The 17,657-nt window shown below is 36.2% G+C and overlaps 1 protein-coding gene and 1 non-coding gene across 2 annotated transcripts in view; both read right to left on the minus strand.

Moving 5' to 3' along the window:
- The window catches only part of CCDC178 (coiled-coil domain containing 178), a 113,888-nt gene that overhangs the window by 80,008 nt on the left and 16,223 nt on the right, over positions 1 to 17,657 (minus strand). Inside the window, 3 exon segments of the mRNA XM_026841456.1 lie at positions 9,844 to 9,980; positions 10,103 to 10,194; positions 13,779 to 13,936. Of these exon segments, the coding sequence (XP_026697257.1) occupies positions 9,844 to 9,980; positions 10,103 to 10,194; positions 13,779 to 13,936 (387 nt within the window).
- Positions 1,157 to 1,227, minus strand: TRNAG-CCC. Its single transcript has one exon. It is a non-coding gene; the product is annotated as a tRNA-Gly (tRNA).

A 17,657-nucleotide genomic window follows, 5' to 3' on the forward strand; every position in this document is an offset into this window, starting at 1 on the left:
AACAAACTTTTGGTAGAAGTGAATTGTTTAACAGAAGTGAACTTAAAATACCAGTTGATTAGACTTGGATTACACAGCAAAAAAACAAACTGAATCAAATACAAAAACCCCACAGGTAAACATTGGTATTGCTTTGACTGACAGAATACAATCTCTGTATCATTAGTACTTAATATTCTTCAATTGAATGTTTCTTTGTGGAATAATGGGATCACTGAAAGTTAAACTGTTACTATCACTGATTACCTGCTGAATTAGAATGAAAAAACTAAATGGTATTGTAAGTATCTTCACAGTATATACAGCATTGTTTCTGATACTTAATTTGCAATCCCACAACTGGCTGGCACTGGTCATACATTTCTTTAGCTGAATTAGTGGACAGATTATTTCTCTCAAATAGGTTCTTTAATACAGGGTGTCATTTGCTTAGTTAGGAAGGAAAAATTATTTACCTTACAAAACCCAAAGGTGTCTAACTGCACAAGGACTAAACTTCGTGGATTATTTCATGTGCGCACACACTCTCTGCACATCCCACTTTCAGAGTACGTGAACTGCTGGTTCCTAAATATAGTCTTACAGTCAGCATTATCTTCTATATAGTTCTTGAAAAACCTGTAAGACAGTGCAACTTAATTTCCCTTCCCAAAATTCAAGTAACATAGAAGCACAAAGCAAGAGAACAGAAAACATTGCCTATATGCATCTTGATGAACTATACCTAACATATACCATGTATGTAGTATGTATTACAATTACCCTTTATTAAGGGATTGCCATAGGTAGACTCAACTTACTGTGATGCCCAAGCAATTGATCAGTCTGATGGAGACAGGAACTCAGTCCCAACAGAACTGAAGCTGCAGTATCATCTGAAATACAAAATATCACCTAGAGGCTTCAGCAGTGCCACACACGTGTAAAACCCTGTGTTTAGAGTTATGACTGACTGAATTACATATATTCACATACAAGTGTTTTTCAAAAATATTGCAGGAGATGTAATAGCCGTATCAAAAAACTGAGCTCTGCATGAAAGATGTGAGACTACTTTCACTGTCTCACACTATAATCACAGATATTTGGAGTACCTTATGGTAACTGATTATTTAGAAACTGTAGTTGCTGTATAGCAAATGCGGATTACTTGTTCTGCACCAGCCGGGAATCGAACCCGGGTCGCAAGAATGGGAATCTTGCATGATACCACTACACCACTGGTGCTTCCCTGCAACCTCGCCGTAATCTAATCACCCTGAGCTCCCTCAGGATTCAAAGTGCTTCATAGTCACTTATCAGTCTAGATAGGCCTTAAATACAAAGGATTCCTAGCCCTTTTTTTTCAGTTGCTGAGAAAAAAAATTCTTGCACAGACCTCAAAGTTCTTGTTCCCTGTGAATTAAAACACTGGAGATGACCAAGATCTACTACAAGCATGTTAGGAAAAATATAGCTGAGACTACACATGTAAATGGCCCATATCTTCCTTAGATGATAATGTTCAAAGATGATAACAAGAAACTGCAACAAAGATTTTTTTGGCTGAAGGGAGGCAATCTGAAAGCAGATGTACTCTGGTACTTCCAAGTCTAAGACCACTGAGTTAGGAGCGATCTCATTAGACAGTATTAATAGTTCTATTCTTTAGACTTCCACAGGTCTGGCTCTACCACATACACAGTTTACACCTTCCTGCACACCAGTGAGGTTATCAGTGAGATAGAGACCACTACACTGTGAGTAGTAACCAGGGCTGTGGCATAACCATGACTTATGAGAGTTAACACTCTAAGTGGATTACCAGTTACAGACAAACTGATGAAGGAGGTCAAGAAAATAATGCTATGAAGAATCACTGGCAAATGAGGAATTTGTGAAGGTACAGTATGTGATGCCTTGAGACCAAAGACCAAATACTTAGATGAAATCAGCAGAAATTACAGTACTCCACCCAGACAAGAGAGGTTCAGGGATATTCTTACTATGGGATGCAACTTCAGTTGTAAATCTGTCCCTGAACAAATAATTTCCATACACTTTTGGTAATGGTTTCTGGTTAGTTATTAGAGTTTTGGAATCCTAGTCTCTGATAATACTGTTTTGAACTATTCAGACCACCATCACATCACTTTCAAACTAGAAAGTTTTCTAGAGATGGTCTTGTGACCTGATTCTGAAGCAGGTCTCATTAATTATTGCATCAGAGATAGATGACTTAATTTTACAAATTCCAGATGTAGAAGACTTAAAAATCACATACTTCATGACACATGCAGTTCTCCTAATTGAGCACTTTTAATATTTCCATATGCCTCATAACATCCTCATATGAACAATACATATAGTAGACTATGTAGGAAAAATAATTATCTACCAGAAATGAATTACCTGAAGAAAGTAACACATATTCTAAAATACTGACAAAAGGTCACTGGGCAATTAACTACTTATTTTCCCTAGGGAAGTTTTGAAACAGCGAACACTGGAAACCCTAAAAAAAAAACATTCATCTGATTGTTTCTTAAAATGGGTATAAGCATAGCTAATTTTCTTTCTGGGAAGGTAGAGACCAACTGGCTGCACAAATTTCTTCCAAAATATCTATGATTATAAAAAGACTTAAATATCAAGGTACTGAAGCCAAAAGAGCAATTCATCTGAACAGTGCAGAGTAAGCAGATCTGTGCTGAAGCTGGGAAGAAATGAAAGGAACCAAACAATGACCATTCCACTCTGATTCCCTATACCTTTTATGTGGAGCAAAATTGTTTTGATGCATACAAGGGTACCCATAACTCTGGAGGTTAAAACACTTTAAGCATGGATGCAAGAGGAACATAAATATTCCAAGCAGGAAACCAAGTGGACTACTTGTTTTTGAAGTAGTGAAAGAAGAACTACAGTTCTCCAGTGCACGTATTCCATATTCCACTCTATGTACAGGTGTTGAAAATTATATCACAGCTTCTGAGGCTTACTCAGAACTCTGTTCTCGCTTGAGAAGCATGGTAAGTTTTTGATTTTTCTTTACCTAATCTTTCATACATTCAATAACTATGCATAGCACACGGACCTGAGATTTTCTGATCAAATAGTAGTATCTGTAAGATAGACTCAGCCATTACATATCAGGTCAAATGAACTGCTTTTCCTCAGCTTCTTTCATCCAAGACGCTTAACATACTATGAAGGAAAGGCAACACAGATGGGGCTAAATGTTCATATAGACAACAAATTCCAAAGTATTCCAATAATTGGAACTCTCTTCCCCACCCAAATACTTGTTTGCATGAACATTGTATTTTAGATCTTTTTAAGCTCAATCACAAGTTACCTGGGGATAGGTCTTGGAATACTTCGGGAAAAAATTACTTCAGGATCATTTTGCCAAAGGCAACTCTATTTCTGGATGCCTCTGCACAGCACTCAATCAGTGTGTGTGAAGCTGTCCTCATCAATACCATCAACATAATTTGAAGTACACTTCCAATTATAAAAAGCAAGCCTGCTTCAGTGGTCTCATAGAAGACGCTGAGAGTGTATGATATCCATTTTAGAAAATGTAGGAGGTAGAAATGTCTCTCTCATATCAAGCAAAAACACAGGAACTTTTTGAAATTGCTAATTCTCCATAAGAAGAGGGATTTTACATTTATTGACAGGAAGATGTGTATATGCTGGATTGAGAAAATTTGTAAACCAACTTCCTGGTTCATGTAATTGGGTAATTTGAGAAAAAAAAAAAAAAACACAGTATAAAGGGGATCAGCAAACACAGTATGGATGTCTTTTTCCCCCCTCTGATTAAGTGAAACAGTACTCAAGCAGATTCAGTGGTGATCAAAAGTGGATTAAACAGTGTCTTCATCATAGTCATGAGCACAAGTTTCAGTTCCTCTATTAAACAGGATCCTTCATAACAGAAAACACTTTCCCTAATTTCTTCAGATGTGTGATGGAAAAGCAGAAAAGATATTTCAGCAGGCTGGGAATGGGAAGAAACTACCACAATGAGAAAATAAAGGAGCTGACCAGCAACCAAAACACCTTCAAATCTAGTAAGAAAATTAATAACAATATAAAAATCTGTTATCTTTCTGACTATTTAGTATGTGCTGCTAAATACATATTTTAATAATTGTTTTCTACGTTAATATACTAAGATCAAACTAGTGAGAAGTAATGAGGAACAGGATAGTGAGAAAAAAACAGCCAACAGATGCTCTTCAAGTTCAACACAAGTGTAAAAAAAGAGCGCCACGGTCTTCATAACAGCAAGATATTTGTAACAAAACTTTCAGACAGATGGCATAAGTGAGATTAATGACCAGTCCAATCTTACTTTGAGGATAATTCTGAGTATCAGTGAAGTTCAGAATAGGTACAGAATCCCCTGGACAGGTTTACTGGGCCTGGGTCGGATGGAGTTCTTTATAGCAGCCCACATGGTGCTGTGTTTTGGATTAGTGGCTAAAACACTTGTTGGTAACACACCAGTGTTTTGGCTACTGCTGAACAGTGCTTACACTTTATTTTTCCACACTGCCCCTCCAGTAAGTAGGCTGGGGGTGGACAAGAAGTTGGGAAGGGACACAGCAAGGACAGCTGACCTGAACTGACCAGAGGGATAATCCATACCATTTAATATCATGTTCAGTGATAAAACAGGGGTAAGGAAAGGACTTCTAAGGTGGCCATTGCTCAGAGACTGGCTGGGCATTGACCTTGTGGGAGGTGGCAAGTGACTATCCCTTGGGTGTTATGGCTTCCCTCCCCCAGCCCTATTAAACTGTATTTATTTTGACCCATGAGGTTTTTTTATTTTATTCTTCCTATTCCCTTCCTCACTGTGCTGGGGGTGGGGGCCAGGGTCAACCCACCAGTGTTTTCTGAGACACAGTATGGGGGCTCAAGAGGGATGCAAGATAATGATGTATTTGATCGGTGTGTTAATGGGTAGGTCTTGGTAATGGTTGCTTTCAGCTTTTCCTGTCTGCTGTCTTGTTTTCCATTGTCTAAAAGATATATGTTAAAAGCAGTGGCCTTGAGCCTAGTCTGGCATACAGCCCCCACTGTTGTCATTTGAGTATACTGGGAACTATCTCTTGAAGAAAATCAGCAGTAACACCTTCCCTCTCCTTAGACAACATGCTGACCAAGTCCCCCAGGAATCACCATACAGATGCCAGTCTTAGTGTGGACCCCCACTCAGCACAGTACACTGCCTCCCAGAACTCCTGAGCTCAAGTGATCTGGCAGTCTCCACCTCCCGAGTATCTCAGGTTGTCTTTGGAGCAAGATATCTGATCATGGCAACTTAAGGCAAAAGTGTTACTCTAGCAAGATACAGACCTTGAAAATGGCAAAATCCACCCCCCAGCTTGATGCAACTTGTCAGCATGTTCAGTAAAATTACAGAACATAAAATGCTAGAGGTCTCAGTTCCAGGGACAGGTTGCTTCACAGCAAAGGAGAGAGAACACCATGCCCCTAGTTTGCTGATATATACCATTAATATTGTTATGTGTCATTATATGAATGTGATCACCAAGGATATGATTTTTGGAGTATTGATGATCAAACTTTGTTCTTTGGGAGATAATGCTTTTGAGTTACCACCTAGCAGAGCTACACCTTGTTAGCATCGTCTTGGATGCCAAAGACATATACAGATGCTCCAATGATTTTGTATCTTCTCATTACAAGGTTAATTTTCACATTTCCTCAAGTGGCGCATGGAAACTGATCAACATATGGATTTCATCTGCAAAGTCTAACAGAACATATCAAATATACCATCATCTGTTCTGAGTTCACATGACTCCAACATGGCCCAAATAAGCCCCAGAATTTGCACAGGATATAGATGAGACAACTGATGGTTTATCAGATATCCAGAGAATGAAAAAGAACTAGGAAAATTTGGACAGAGTGAAGAATGTCTTCTTCAAAAGTCTTAACAGCCATTTATCCAGATACAGATGGCACCTGTTACCCTTTGCAACAACCTTGGTGAAGGCCTTGAAGGTGTGGGAACGCCACGTGACAGAACGGTATTGAAAGTGATCCCAACAGATTGAAAACACATTCATTATTGCATTATACAGATATTTTTAAAAATACATGAAATTAGTAGTATGGAAGTTTGAGGGATGAGAACCACTCCTACTCAAGGAATCCACAGTGAAGACTAGAGTCACCATCTGAACTATCAGCTGTACATGAAGGTCTGGAACAGAGTAACTTTTTTTATAGCTGCTATATTCTGAACTAAAGAGGAAAATTTATTCACTTTGTTCAGATTGGAAACAGGTTGTAGTAAGAAAGTAAGTTTCTCTTTGCTAAAGCAGATTCTCATAAACAAGGGCTGAGAGAAGGGAGTGTACCAGACAAAAATCTTTGAATTGTATCCAGGATCCAACTGTTAATAATAAGGTTTTAATATGTATGACTGAAGTAGTCAGTTTGAAACAGAAAATTCACAATGTTTAGCTGCACTTACAAAAATGTCACTCTTGTTAAAGTATATGAGACAATGAAACATATAGGTTGCTTATCCTTTTCTTGTTGAAATGCTACCTCTTCCTCTGAAAAGGAAGACAGGTAGTTGCAGGTGAAATATCTCTTAAAATGGAAATGCTCAAGAAAACACTCTGAGAATAAAGATCACTTGGGAAAAAGTAAAGGAATGTCATATTTCATCTGGTTATTTTTTGCATTATGAGATGATGCCCACCAAATGGTTAAATCTTCAAAAGAAGACTGCATATCTCATGGTATGAACCATATGTTTACAGATCAGCAAAAGAGTCAGTTACAATTTTTCTTCTGTCCTTATGGAAATTTATCTAAAATCCATTCCCCAGGCTTCAGAAAAGTCATGCAGAAGACATTATTATTTAGGCAGTAAAGCAGCCTTAACTTAATTGAGGAACTATATCTTCTCTTCAAAAGCATTAAGACATTTGAGACTCTTCTCTAAGTTACTACCACAAGAACACTTTCCCTTCTTATTTAATATGACAGCCACTACAGAAGACAGGTTTGTGGGAGTTTAATGAAATTGGCACTACATAGTGGGAACATAATACTTATGATTAAATCTCCATATCATAGGGTTATTGGGTAACTGATCTAAAATAAGAATTGTTTTAAAGAAAAGTGAGAGAACAAAATTAAAACTGTTTAGACAAGCCAAGAATATTCTCAATTGACCACTGTATTAGAAATTCTACCAAAGTATTACTAGGATGGAAATATTTTAAAGAAAAATACTAGTAGTTGGACACAAACTTAGAAGTTCAGTCAATAAAGATGAACTGGAGCAGCTGAACTTTGGTTTTTAGCCACCTTGTACAGGAAATGAGACTATGTGGACTGCACATACCCCTAAAAATCTCTGGTGATCATGAGATGTATTTCTTGCAGGTACTGCATATTCTAAATAGGAAAGAGACACAACTAAACTTTTTAGGAGGAGTGTTAGAAAACAATTCTCTACCTTCTTGCAGCCTAATAGGAGGTGACAGTCACTCACTTTTTAGTCTTGTTGAAGTAACATGTCAGGACTCTTAGTATACAATTAACCAAAACAAGCACTTTGATTCTTAGACTAACATGAGACAATATGTTGATCTTAAGAATCCCATTCTGATGGAATATAGCAATACAGTAGAGCAATTCTTCCCTAATACAAAAGACCATACAGAAATTATAATGTACTCAAAGGAAAATTAAAAATAAAGCATAATTATACTGAGAAAGTTTGTGAGAGGCTACAAAAGGCTCAGAGTATCAGACTAATGTTCTGACATGCAAAATATTTCCAATATAAAGCAAGAAATTAGTGGCAGATCAAAGAACGTAAAGGTTTCTGAGCAGAACCACACATCCTATCTCTCTCATAACACTTAATGGCAAGTTCCCCAAGAGGACTATAGTTAGTTATAGCCTTTGTTTAAAACACTCCTTATTCAGTCAAGAACTCCAAAAAGATAAAAGGGGATTTTCAAATAAAAAGCCCTACAAGCAGCATTCTTCCTTTGAGTTTGCACTCTGTAACACATAAGAGGAATGCATGCAACTTCTAATTTTTAGGAGGGATTAGCAATTGCTTTCTCCCTTAATAACTAATAAATTTCAAGCTAGGTCAGTGGTCTTGAAAGTAGATTTGAGAGAGTGTAGGGGCTCTGTAAAATAGCATTCCAGGAAATCCTTCTAAGAGTTAACTTAAATTATTATAAAAAAGCAATGTACAGAAAAATCTGGGATTGTATTAGGCTAAGAATCCTGTTCTTCCACTACAGTATGATTTAAAACTTAATTCTTCTGAATTAATATTTTTCTTTAAAAAAAAATACTTAGATTGAATTCTATATTCAGCCTCCCCTCTTTGTTTCCTGGGACTAGACTAAATAGCAGTCTGAAAAGATATTTCCTTTTCAAAGGATGTCTTCAGATCATCCTTTGAAGACATAAACAAACTCGGAATCCTTCATTATTCTAACTTGTCATAACCATTCTCTGGATCTTGAATCTGAGCTTTCATACCCATTTCTGGAACTCCTGAACATGTGGAAGAACAATAATCAGGACACACTCACAACAATACTAATTATACATGAAATAGATTGCTCTTGTGAACTTGTCCTGTGTTTCCAGGATCCCTATAACATTTTAGTGTATAAAATAGTCTCAAGGGATAATGCTTCCCAAATGTGTTTCCTGAAAACTCCCCCCCTCTCTCCTGATGTTCTGCATTTGCTTGCACATGTTCTTAGAAATCTGAGTTTTCTCTTTCAGCCTATCAGTTAATACATCCACCGTGGACAAGATCTCTCTCCATTGTCTTACGGGTATGATGAAATAGAAGTTATAATCCATAAAAAAGATGACAGTGAAATAAAAAATAATAAATTTTCAAAGCTACAGCACTAATTCTAAAATATTCTACTAATCCCAATAAGTAATTCCATCAACATCAGAACTAATGAAGCCTGGTTTCTTACCCATTTGTGTCCCACCATTGATTTACTTTGGTATGTAAGGTGTGAGCTCCAACTTGAAGCATTATTAAGGAGTATGCACATACCTCCTCCTCTTTTTCATCTTTATATTTCCTCCCTTTTCCCACATCTCTTGTATGGAATTTTTTGGGTCTAGTAAGGAATGTTTTCAGGATGACAGAAAGTCTGTATTCAACTCATGTCATCCGTTTCTGCAAAACTAGTAAGAATCTAATTATTTTCAAGAACGTTTATTTTCAGTTGACTTTGCTGAATCCAAAGTTATCGGGGGAATAAAGAAGATACCCTGCCAGATACATAAGACCAGCATTCACCTAGTGTCCAAAGGAAGAAAGAACTGAAAATTGATTTTATTTACTATTGTATTGTAAATGCCCTGAGAATATTATGCAAAATATAGTTTATGGTTATTTGGAATCAATAAACTGAGGCACTACAAAAGATGTGTGCATAATGTCTTACAAGAACTTAAAAAAAATCTAGTATTTCAGATTCTATTTTTAGAACAATTGTATATGAAAAAATAAAATAAAATTCATAAAAGCTTTTACCAAAATGTTTTGGGGACTGAGGTTTCTGTTAACATAGAGAGAATTTAAGAATATTCCTCATTTTGTTTTATTTTAATTGTCAAAGTGTTTTGCCTTTTGCAGAACTTAGTTATTTTCCTTTCAAGTGAAGGGCAAAAAAGACAATAAATTTCAGCCTGTTATACTACAGACAGACTTAAAATAAAAAGCAAGGTTTGTTTTTATAGGCATGCTTTCAGTGTAAAAATAATGCTTGCTTCCTGCATTTATATTGCAGGCATTACCTATTTCCAAATTTTTGCAAAAACTCTTCATTTTCTCCCTTAAATTCTTCATCTTCATGTTTCAAAATGTCCAATGCTTCATTAGTACCGAGAAGCTTTTGCTTTATATTGTATAGATCACTTTCCCTGGTGGATTTCTAAGAAACATTAAAACATTAAGACACCTTTAGCATAAGCTGAAATTATTTCAGGACAACACAGAAAATGCAACTATGCAAGCATTTCTACTTCATTTCTATAAAAACAATAAAAAACTTACTATTTTTTCCACAGCTGTAATCACTTCAGAAGAACCATCTGATATTTTTACACTCTCATCTCCTTGGGCAGCTACTTTATTATTCAATTCTTCTATCCAGAAAATATTTTGTAAGGTAAATAACACAAATATCTCCTATATTTCTTTGTAATATATAAGCAAAATATTTAAAAAATAAATTTGAAAGGAAGGGTCTGAAACAGTAACTAGAGATATTCCATGCTATATTATTCTTATGCACATTACCATTGAGATGTATCCTAGCAGAATCTTTAGGCTTCACAGTATCAGTAAGCACACTCACAACCTGCTAATTCATGTGACATATGTGGTATAATTAAGTAGAATATCTTAAGCTCCTCTCAATCTCAAGCTTTTCCTTAATATCTCAATATACCTATTGACTTAATACAGATTCATACAAAGAGTCAATGATTGATCAGTCATCAGAGCTTAAGGAAAAGTAAGGATGTTAGAGAAGCAATTATCTACAGGATAAGGAAAACATCTAAAGTGGCTTTAGATGGATAAAGGCATGCTTGTTCACACTGAGCCTTTGTTTCATGTGCCTCTGTTTCTTCTGCAGAGACTGAAACAACATAGCTACCCTAGCAGAACTTATTTAAACAATCTCCATAGAGATATGGGTCTAACTGGAATATGACTAGACAACAAATGTGTCCAAGCAGGTTCAGAGCTGATAGGCATATTAGCATAAGGGTAGTGTTTTGCCAATTACCAGGCCTAGCATAAAGGGCGCAGCCAGCATAAAGATGAACCAATAACCAAACTGTATTTGATACAAAAGGGTCAGTACATGGGTGAGTGCTGGGGGTACAAACAAGTCAGTCAGATTATACATAATCAACATCAACCCCACTGACCCCAACAACAACACCACACAACCAACAAGGGGTGGAACAAATGGTGACATGCAGTTTCCCATAGAAGGAATGAGAGACAACTGAGTCAACAAACCAAATACATAAGACCAAGGAAGCCACATACTGAATCTCTACACAGCCCACATTTACAAAAGCCAGACCTGACTGGAGCCCAGTCCCAGGGAGGCAGAAGGTCCTTCCCCAACAGGGAACTCTGCACAGGGCATCCACCTGACAGACAGACACTGCCCCTCCCTGCAAGGGGTCCCAGCTTTTATCCCTCAGTGGGACACCTGACCCTTGTTTACTTAATGCAGACACCTGGGGCTCATTTACCCAATGGCTCTCCCTGCAAGGCCGGCACCACCCTGGAGGGAAGCTTAAAGATAAACTTACCCTCCCTTTGTGAAGGGCTGTGGGAATCACCCACATGTCAACCTTAATTTGGGGCTTGGGGTTGAAACCCCAGCATTTCAGGTAGAGAATATACGCAGGAATATCAGGACAGAATTAGGATGCAGGTACTTTATTCTACTGCTACTTCAAGAATCTGATGAAGAACAAGTTTACATAAGATACTTTGTGCCTATATCCCAGCAGCCAAGGAGGGAAACAATACAGGCTTTGTCTTGTTATCTTGTCCAGAATGTCATTGCTCTGCTGTACTTCTCTAGGATTCTGCTCACTGTCCTTGTATGGCTGTACCTTTCCAACTAGTTGGGGACTGAAAGTCCTAACCTGAATAGTTAGGGATTATAAAACATGATCTATGAGAAAAAACTGCAGAGAAGCACCTTTACTAGCCTAGAAAAAGGAGATAAAAAACCAAATTGTGAAGTCTTTCAATATTTAAAATATTCTACAAAATATAGTTCAGGGGAAGTGTGAGAAAGGCAAAGAAATTGGTTACATCTACAGGGAAAAATACCCAGTGGATTAAGTACAAATAAAATGTCCCAGTTTTTAAATTGCTGTTACACAGGAAAAACATGATTCAAAAATTTTTTTCTTTCAGTGTTTTTAGAGCAAACATTTTGACAGGAATGACCTGAAATACTACCATATTGTGCAGATAATTAATGATGACAGAAGAATTTTATAAGAAGGGTTTCTTCTAATCTTTGAAAAGCAAAGCCCATGTAGATACAGAAAATGGGTTTAATGCATACAGATACCTTTTGTAATGCAAATCTGGGTAACATGGAAGAAAGAAAACTCAGAGTTGTCCTTACAGTGTCAAAAGTTGTAACACTCCCAATAGGTCATACATAAAATTTGAAAACATCATGAAATAAAACAAGGGAAAAAAGCCAGGAAAAAAATGCAGAAAAATATTAGTTCACATCACCAAATCTGTCTTCAAACTTGTCAATGTACGTTACAATTGTCATGTTATAATTTGGGTCAAATTCAAACCCCACTGAAGTCACTGAAAATAATTCCAATATTTTCCCAATTCCCAGAAAACTCAATTGTCCCACTAACTTTTCTATGATGATCATAAGAATTACTTTGGGCTTTCTGAAAATCTGCTATTATTTGTAAAGATTTATTCAGTTAGTTGTTTTAGTCATGTTTTTGAACAAAGTTGACAATAATGGAACAGTTTTATGCTAAACCTAATTCTGGCTCACCATTAGCATAAATTAATCAAAACAAAGGTGGTCACCCAACAGAGCAGTTCCATGCTCCACCTTATCCCTATTGTGCATTTCTCTCTTTCCCTTGTGCTGGTCTTAATATCCAGTAGTACCTACTGGACTATATCAGGTCAGGCAAGCCCAGCTAGAAACAAATCCAGAAAGAAAAAAAAAAGTTTTACTACTAAGTATTGGCTCTATTTAAAAAGTAGTGGTTTTCTAGTTATCAGCTGGTAGCAATTGCTGGTGCCAATAACAGGAAGAAAACTGTAATATAGTTGGAAATAAATGGCAAGAACATGCCCATTGGTGTCTAATATGACTGTATCTTTACTTTTGCAGGGGCAGTGCTTTGGGTTTTTAAGTCCTGAGCATGCTTGCTAGATTCGGCTTCTTATAAACACTCCACCTAGATTCTGGATTACACTGGATCCTTAGCAGGACCTAGCTATCTAGATGTACAAAGCACAACCGTACTGGACATGTACAAGAGAATTAATTTCATACTTTATTTATACATATATACATACACATATATATAAAAAAAAGAGTAAGTTCTGTTGTGGGTATCTAAATCCTGGTTTAGGCATTTTCTACTGGTTCCACATATGGAGCTGTCAATTAATTGGAAACTCCTAGTAAGGCAGTGTGAGGAACTCAATTTAGATTTTAAACTGCCAAGTACAAGATTTCAAAATGAATGCTAGACAAATATAGTAGAAAACAGCAGAATTTCAAGTAAAATAGGGTATCACTCTGCATACTCTAAGAGTTCATCATGTGCCATTGCAGGTCAAAAAAATCTACTAATGCAAGAGGAGGCTTATGCTGTCCCACAAAATGTACACTTTCTTCCAGATAATTTAAGAAGATAAGCAATATTAAGCAGATATGCATCCAACAACTGAAAATATCCAGGTCACTTAAAGGAATGTAAGATTATTATGATATTTTTAATAAATAAAGCTGAAAAATAATACTACAACAGAAGAATGAACATGAGTTCTACAGAATTTACCATGTTTTAAGTCAGTATTTGTATTTTTACTTTTACAGAGGACCTTAACTCTTAAACATACAAAATATTTACGCATTCATGTACTTTTCAATAAAAGATACTCATTTACTTGCTTGTTTATAAATATTCAAGACTCACTTTGCTGTTCCAACATTTTGCATCTTCCTGGATTTCTGCTTTTTGCTTCACTAACTCCTCAAGGTGTTTTTCATCCTTTATAATCTTCTCCTCTGTTTCTTTTAACCTCATACAGTATTCGGTCCAAATAAATTCAGAATGCTTTAACTCATTCCTAATAGAAATACACACAAAGTGAATCCATCTATTTGGAAATATTCCAAGGTAGTCCCTCTCCATAAAGGAAAATGTAAAGCAGATCTGAATTAGTAAAGATTTATTTTGATTCTCTACTACGTTTCTTGAACAGGTATGCATGAGAGAATTTCAAAATATCTACCCTGGCAGGTTCATGCAATTTCAGCCAGATATCAAAACTACTCATGCTACCGGTTCACTTGCACTTAAAAAGCCTGCCAACATTACAACTTCTAATTTGACCTCTGAAAAGGTATTGGTGTAGTTAAACACAAGACTTTGTTTTATACCTCATACATTAATTAAATGGAACAAGAGTCAACTTCTTTCTCTGCTAGTGGCTGAATCTACTTCAGAGTCATCTTCACTTAATCAATCCACTGCCCTGTCATTTTGTGGACAAATGTCATTGGTGAAGAAAATTTTTTACTGACATCAATTCCTCATGTTAAAAGGAACTTGCAGACAGTATGCAAGGTCAAAGGAGGGGATAAGGACTTTACTATCACTCTGAATAGCAGATTTATCAACATTAAGTGAAGGAAAACTGTCCATAATTACAGAAAGAAATAATAATAACTACAACAGTCATCAGGAAAACACTCCCACAAGACACTATTAGGCCTCATTATAGGCCGTGCATAGGCCTTTTGTTACAGCCGTGTATGAGAACGGATTAGGTGAAAGGCAGAAGAAATACAGGGACATCAGGTTAAAATTTTATAATGATTGCTGGTGCTTGTCCATTCTTTTTATTATTGTTTCACCAGGATGAAAAGAGGAGTTTTCTCCATGCCTCCCAGAGAACTATCCTGGTCAACAACACATTCCGAAGCATGCCTTAAATGGAAAAATAAGTCCACCACAGCAGAACTAAGATGAACATCTATTGCATTATAACCCAAAAAACCCTGAACGAGTGTTGCATACTTAAACGCAGTTAAGACAACAGAAAATAATGAAGAGACTTCATCCCTAATTCAAGAGCCGTTCCTACAAGATTATTTGATAGACATTCTTCATTTGTTTCCAAGATTTCATCTAGTGATGGAGTAAAGACTTATCTTGCAAAGTCGTATTCGAAATGTCACAGAATATATATAATGTGAGCGTGAAACCTAACACTTCAAACACCTCTACTTTCTTAGTTCCCACTACTCATGAAATAAACACATAACAGACATGTAACAGGCACAGACTGTAATTTTCTTCTCATATTACCTATCAGCTACAATTTTCTGAGTATAATCTCATGGAAAAATACAGTACTACCAGCCACAGCAAGTATGTGTAAAAATAACAGACTGTGCTGTGTGATGTACCCTAGCCTCAGTACTTTGAGTTTCATGCAATCTTCATTTTTCTCACTGATGGCACTGAACATAAAGAAAAGAGTATCAACTGCAGAACAGTCTTTCAAGTCTGTGCCATGACAAATCTGTCTCTCTCACACCCATCAATACCACATGTTATTCCAGTCCTCCTCAGATGGCAGCTGAAGGGTCTACTTCCTCTGTAATGTAAGTATGACTTTAATTACCAGTCTAGCAAATGGCTGAGGAAAAAAAAAAAAAAAAAAGATACAGTAGGCAAACAAAATTAATTTCTTCATTGAGGGGTAGAAAAAAGAGTCTTCTACTCTTCTTCTATTCACATTCACATAAACAAAACAGGTTACAAGGTGCACAACAGTCTAAATCACTGTCATGTGGTATCACTAGGAAATCACTTAACTAGGTGAAACAGAAAACATACATGGTATGTTTCTATCGGTATAGATGATGAATTTCCAGTATTAGTTACCTATTGCCATTATCACTGGGATTTTACTTATAACTTTTTTCAAAAGAACAAAGAGTTCCTGTAAAGCAATTTTAATGCACCTCAGAACAAAGGCTTGTTACAGGAAAATGCCACACTTTCTTGCACATGAACTAATCTCAAGAGCCTTGATTTCCACCAAGACTACCAAAACAAGAAAACTATTCACACTGCCCTACAACTGCAAGCTGACAGCTGTGACACAATGACAGAATTCTAAAGGAAACTGAACAAAATCCTGCATAAAAGGCTATTAAAAAGTGAAGTAGTCAGGAGGCAAGATGAAAAATTCTAATCCTAATGAAAAAATGCAGAAGTAAGATTAAACAATCAATTTTAATTGAAAGAATAGGTCAACAGCGCGGTATCTCAAAATCCCATCTCTGTTACCTTGATATATTTACAAATGATCTGAAAGGGCAAGAAGTAGTGAAATTAAAAGTCTGCATTTAATGTGATTACAATAGGCAAGGCCAAAAAGAACTAAGAAACTTAAGAAAAATTTCAAGACAAACTAAGAAACTGGAGAACAAAACAGCACATACCATTTAGTGTCCAAACTCAAAAGTAGTATAAAGTCAAAGAAATTAAGTACACCTAAAAATTCTAAATTAACTATATCAAATCAAGAAAGACATGTATGTATTTCCACAAACACTTGAAAGGCTACTCAACATTTGGCCCAGTTAAAGAAGCTAAGAAGTTGTTAGATTAAGTAAGAAATAGGAAGAAAAACATTAGAATAAAAAATGAAAGACGTCCCCATTAAAGTAATTGACATGGCTTCATTTGGAATACTGCTTGCATTACCTTTCGACCCATTTCAGAAAAGTATTTCACAGAAGTGAAAAGGAGTCAGGAGAGTGGAAAGGTCATAGAATATAGAAGTCTTCTGAAAGCACACTGACAGTAATGGAAGTTGCTTTGAAAAACAGGAAGAAGGAACAAAGTAAAAATCCAAAGTCACAGAAGTTATAGGCTAGTGGAGAAGGATCACAATACACAGCAATATTTATCGTTTCATACATCTTAAGGTTTAGACTCCCAAGCTACAGCAATTTGACTATAACAAATTGCTGCTGACCACACTTTGTAAGCATGAATTGATAAAGAATAAGGTTTAATAGTAAGTATATGCTGGAATAGTATTTAAAAAAAATAATTAAAGTAAAATCGTATCCTTTTAACATCATTTATTCTGATATTACATGATAAAATCACCTCCAGCAATGGATCACTATCATCATTGCTAACAATTCTTGCCAGCATCTAGTAATTCAAACAAGATGACAAAACACTAAATAGGCCAGTGAAAACACTAAACTGATCTGCAAAGTATCTGACTACAGAGTAATAAATCACACTACATTTTTGGTAATACTTCTTACTCAGGACCTGATCTTTCCCATAATTAAAATAAAAATGAGTTTTGCAATTAACTTAACCAGTTACAGAATCAGGGTCCATGCTGTCTGATTTCTCTCAGCTAGAACCCACAAAGGAGCTAATGAGCATTTGATCAGATCATTTCTATATACAAATTTAGGCTAGAATTAAAATTCCAAACATTGTGAAGACACTGTGAAGCTTGCATTCACAGGCTCATATCCATCAAAAGTAAATATTACCTCCTACTCTTTACACACCTTTTCCATCACTTAGATACATGCAGTGGCTTTAACTGGAGAATCACATGGTAATTTCCAGAAGTCACTCCAGCTTTGACAAGTATTGGTATTACAGAATTCTCGTCTCAGTTTTTGTATAATAAAATACTTGGGGTTTAGCTGTGTTTCTGGCTACAATTTTAATTTTCATATATTTTTTCCAGATTGCAGACTAGGCTCTGAAATGAAAAAACTTAAGCTTTAGTTAAC

Source organism: Athene cunicularia (genome assembly GCF_003259725.1).
Source record: "Athene cunicularia isolate RWA chromosome 2 unlocalized genomic scaffold, athCun1 chr2_part1, whole genome shotgun sequence".
Classification (NCBI taxonomy): domain Eukaryota; kingdom Metazoa; phylum Chordata; class Aves; order Strigiformes; family Strigidae; genus Athene; species Athene cunicularia.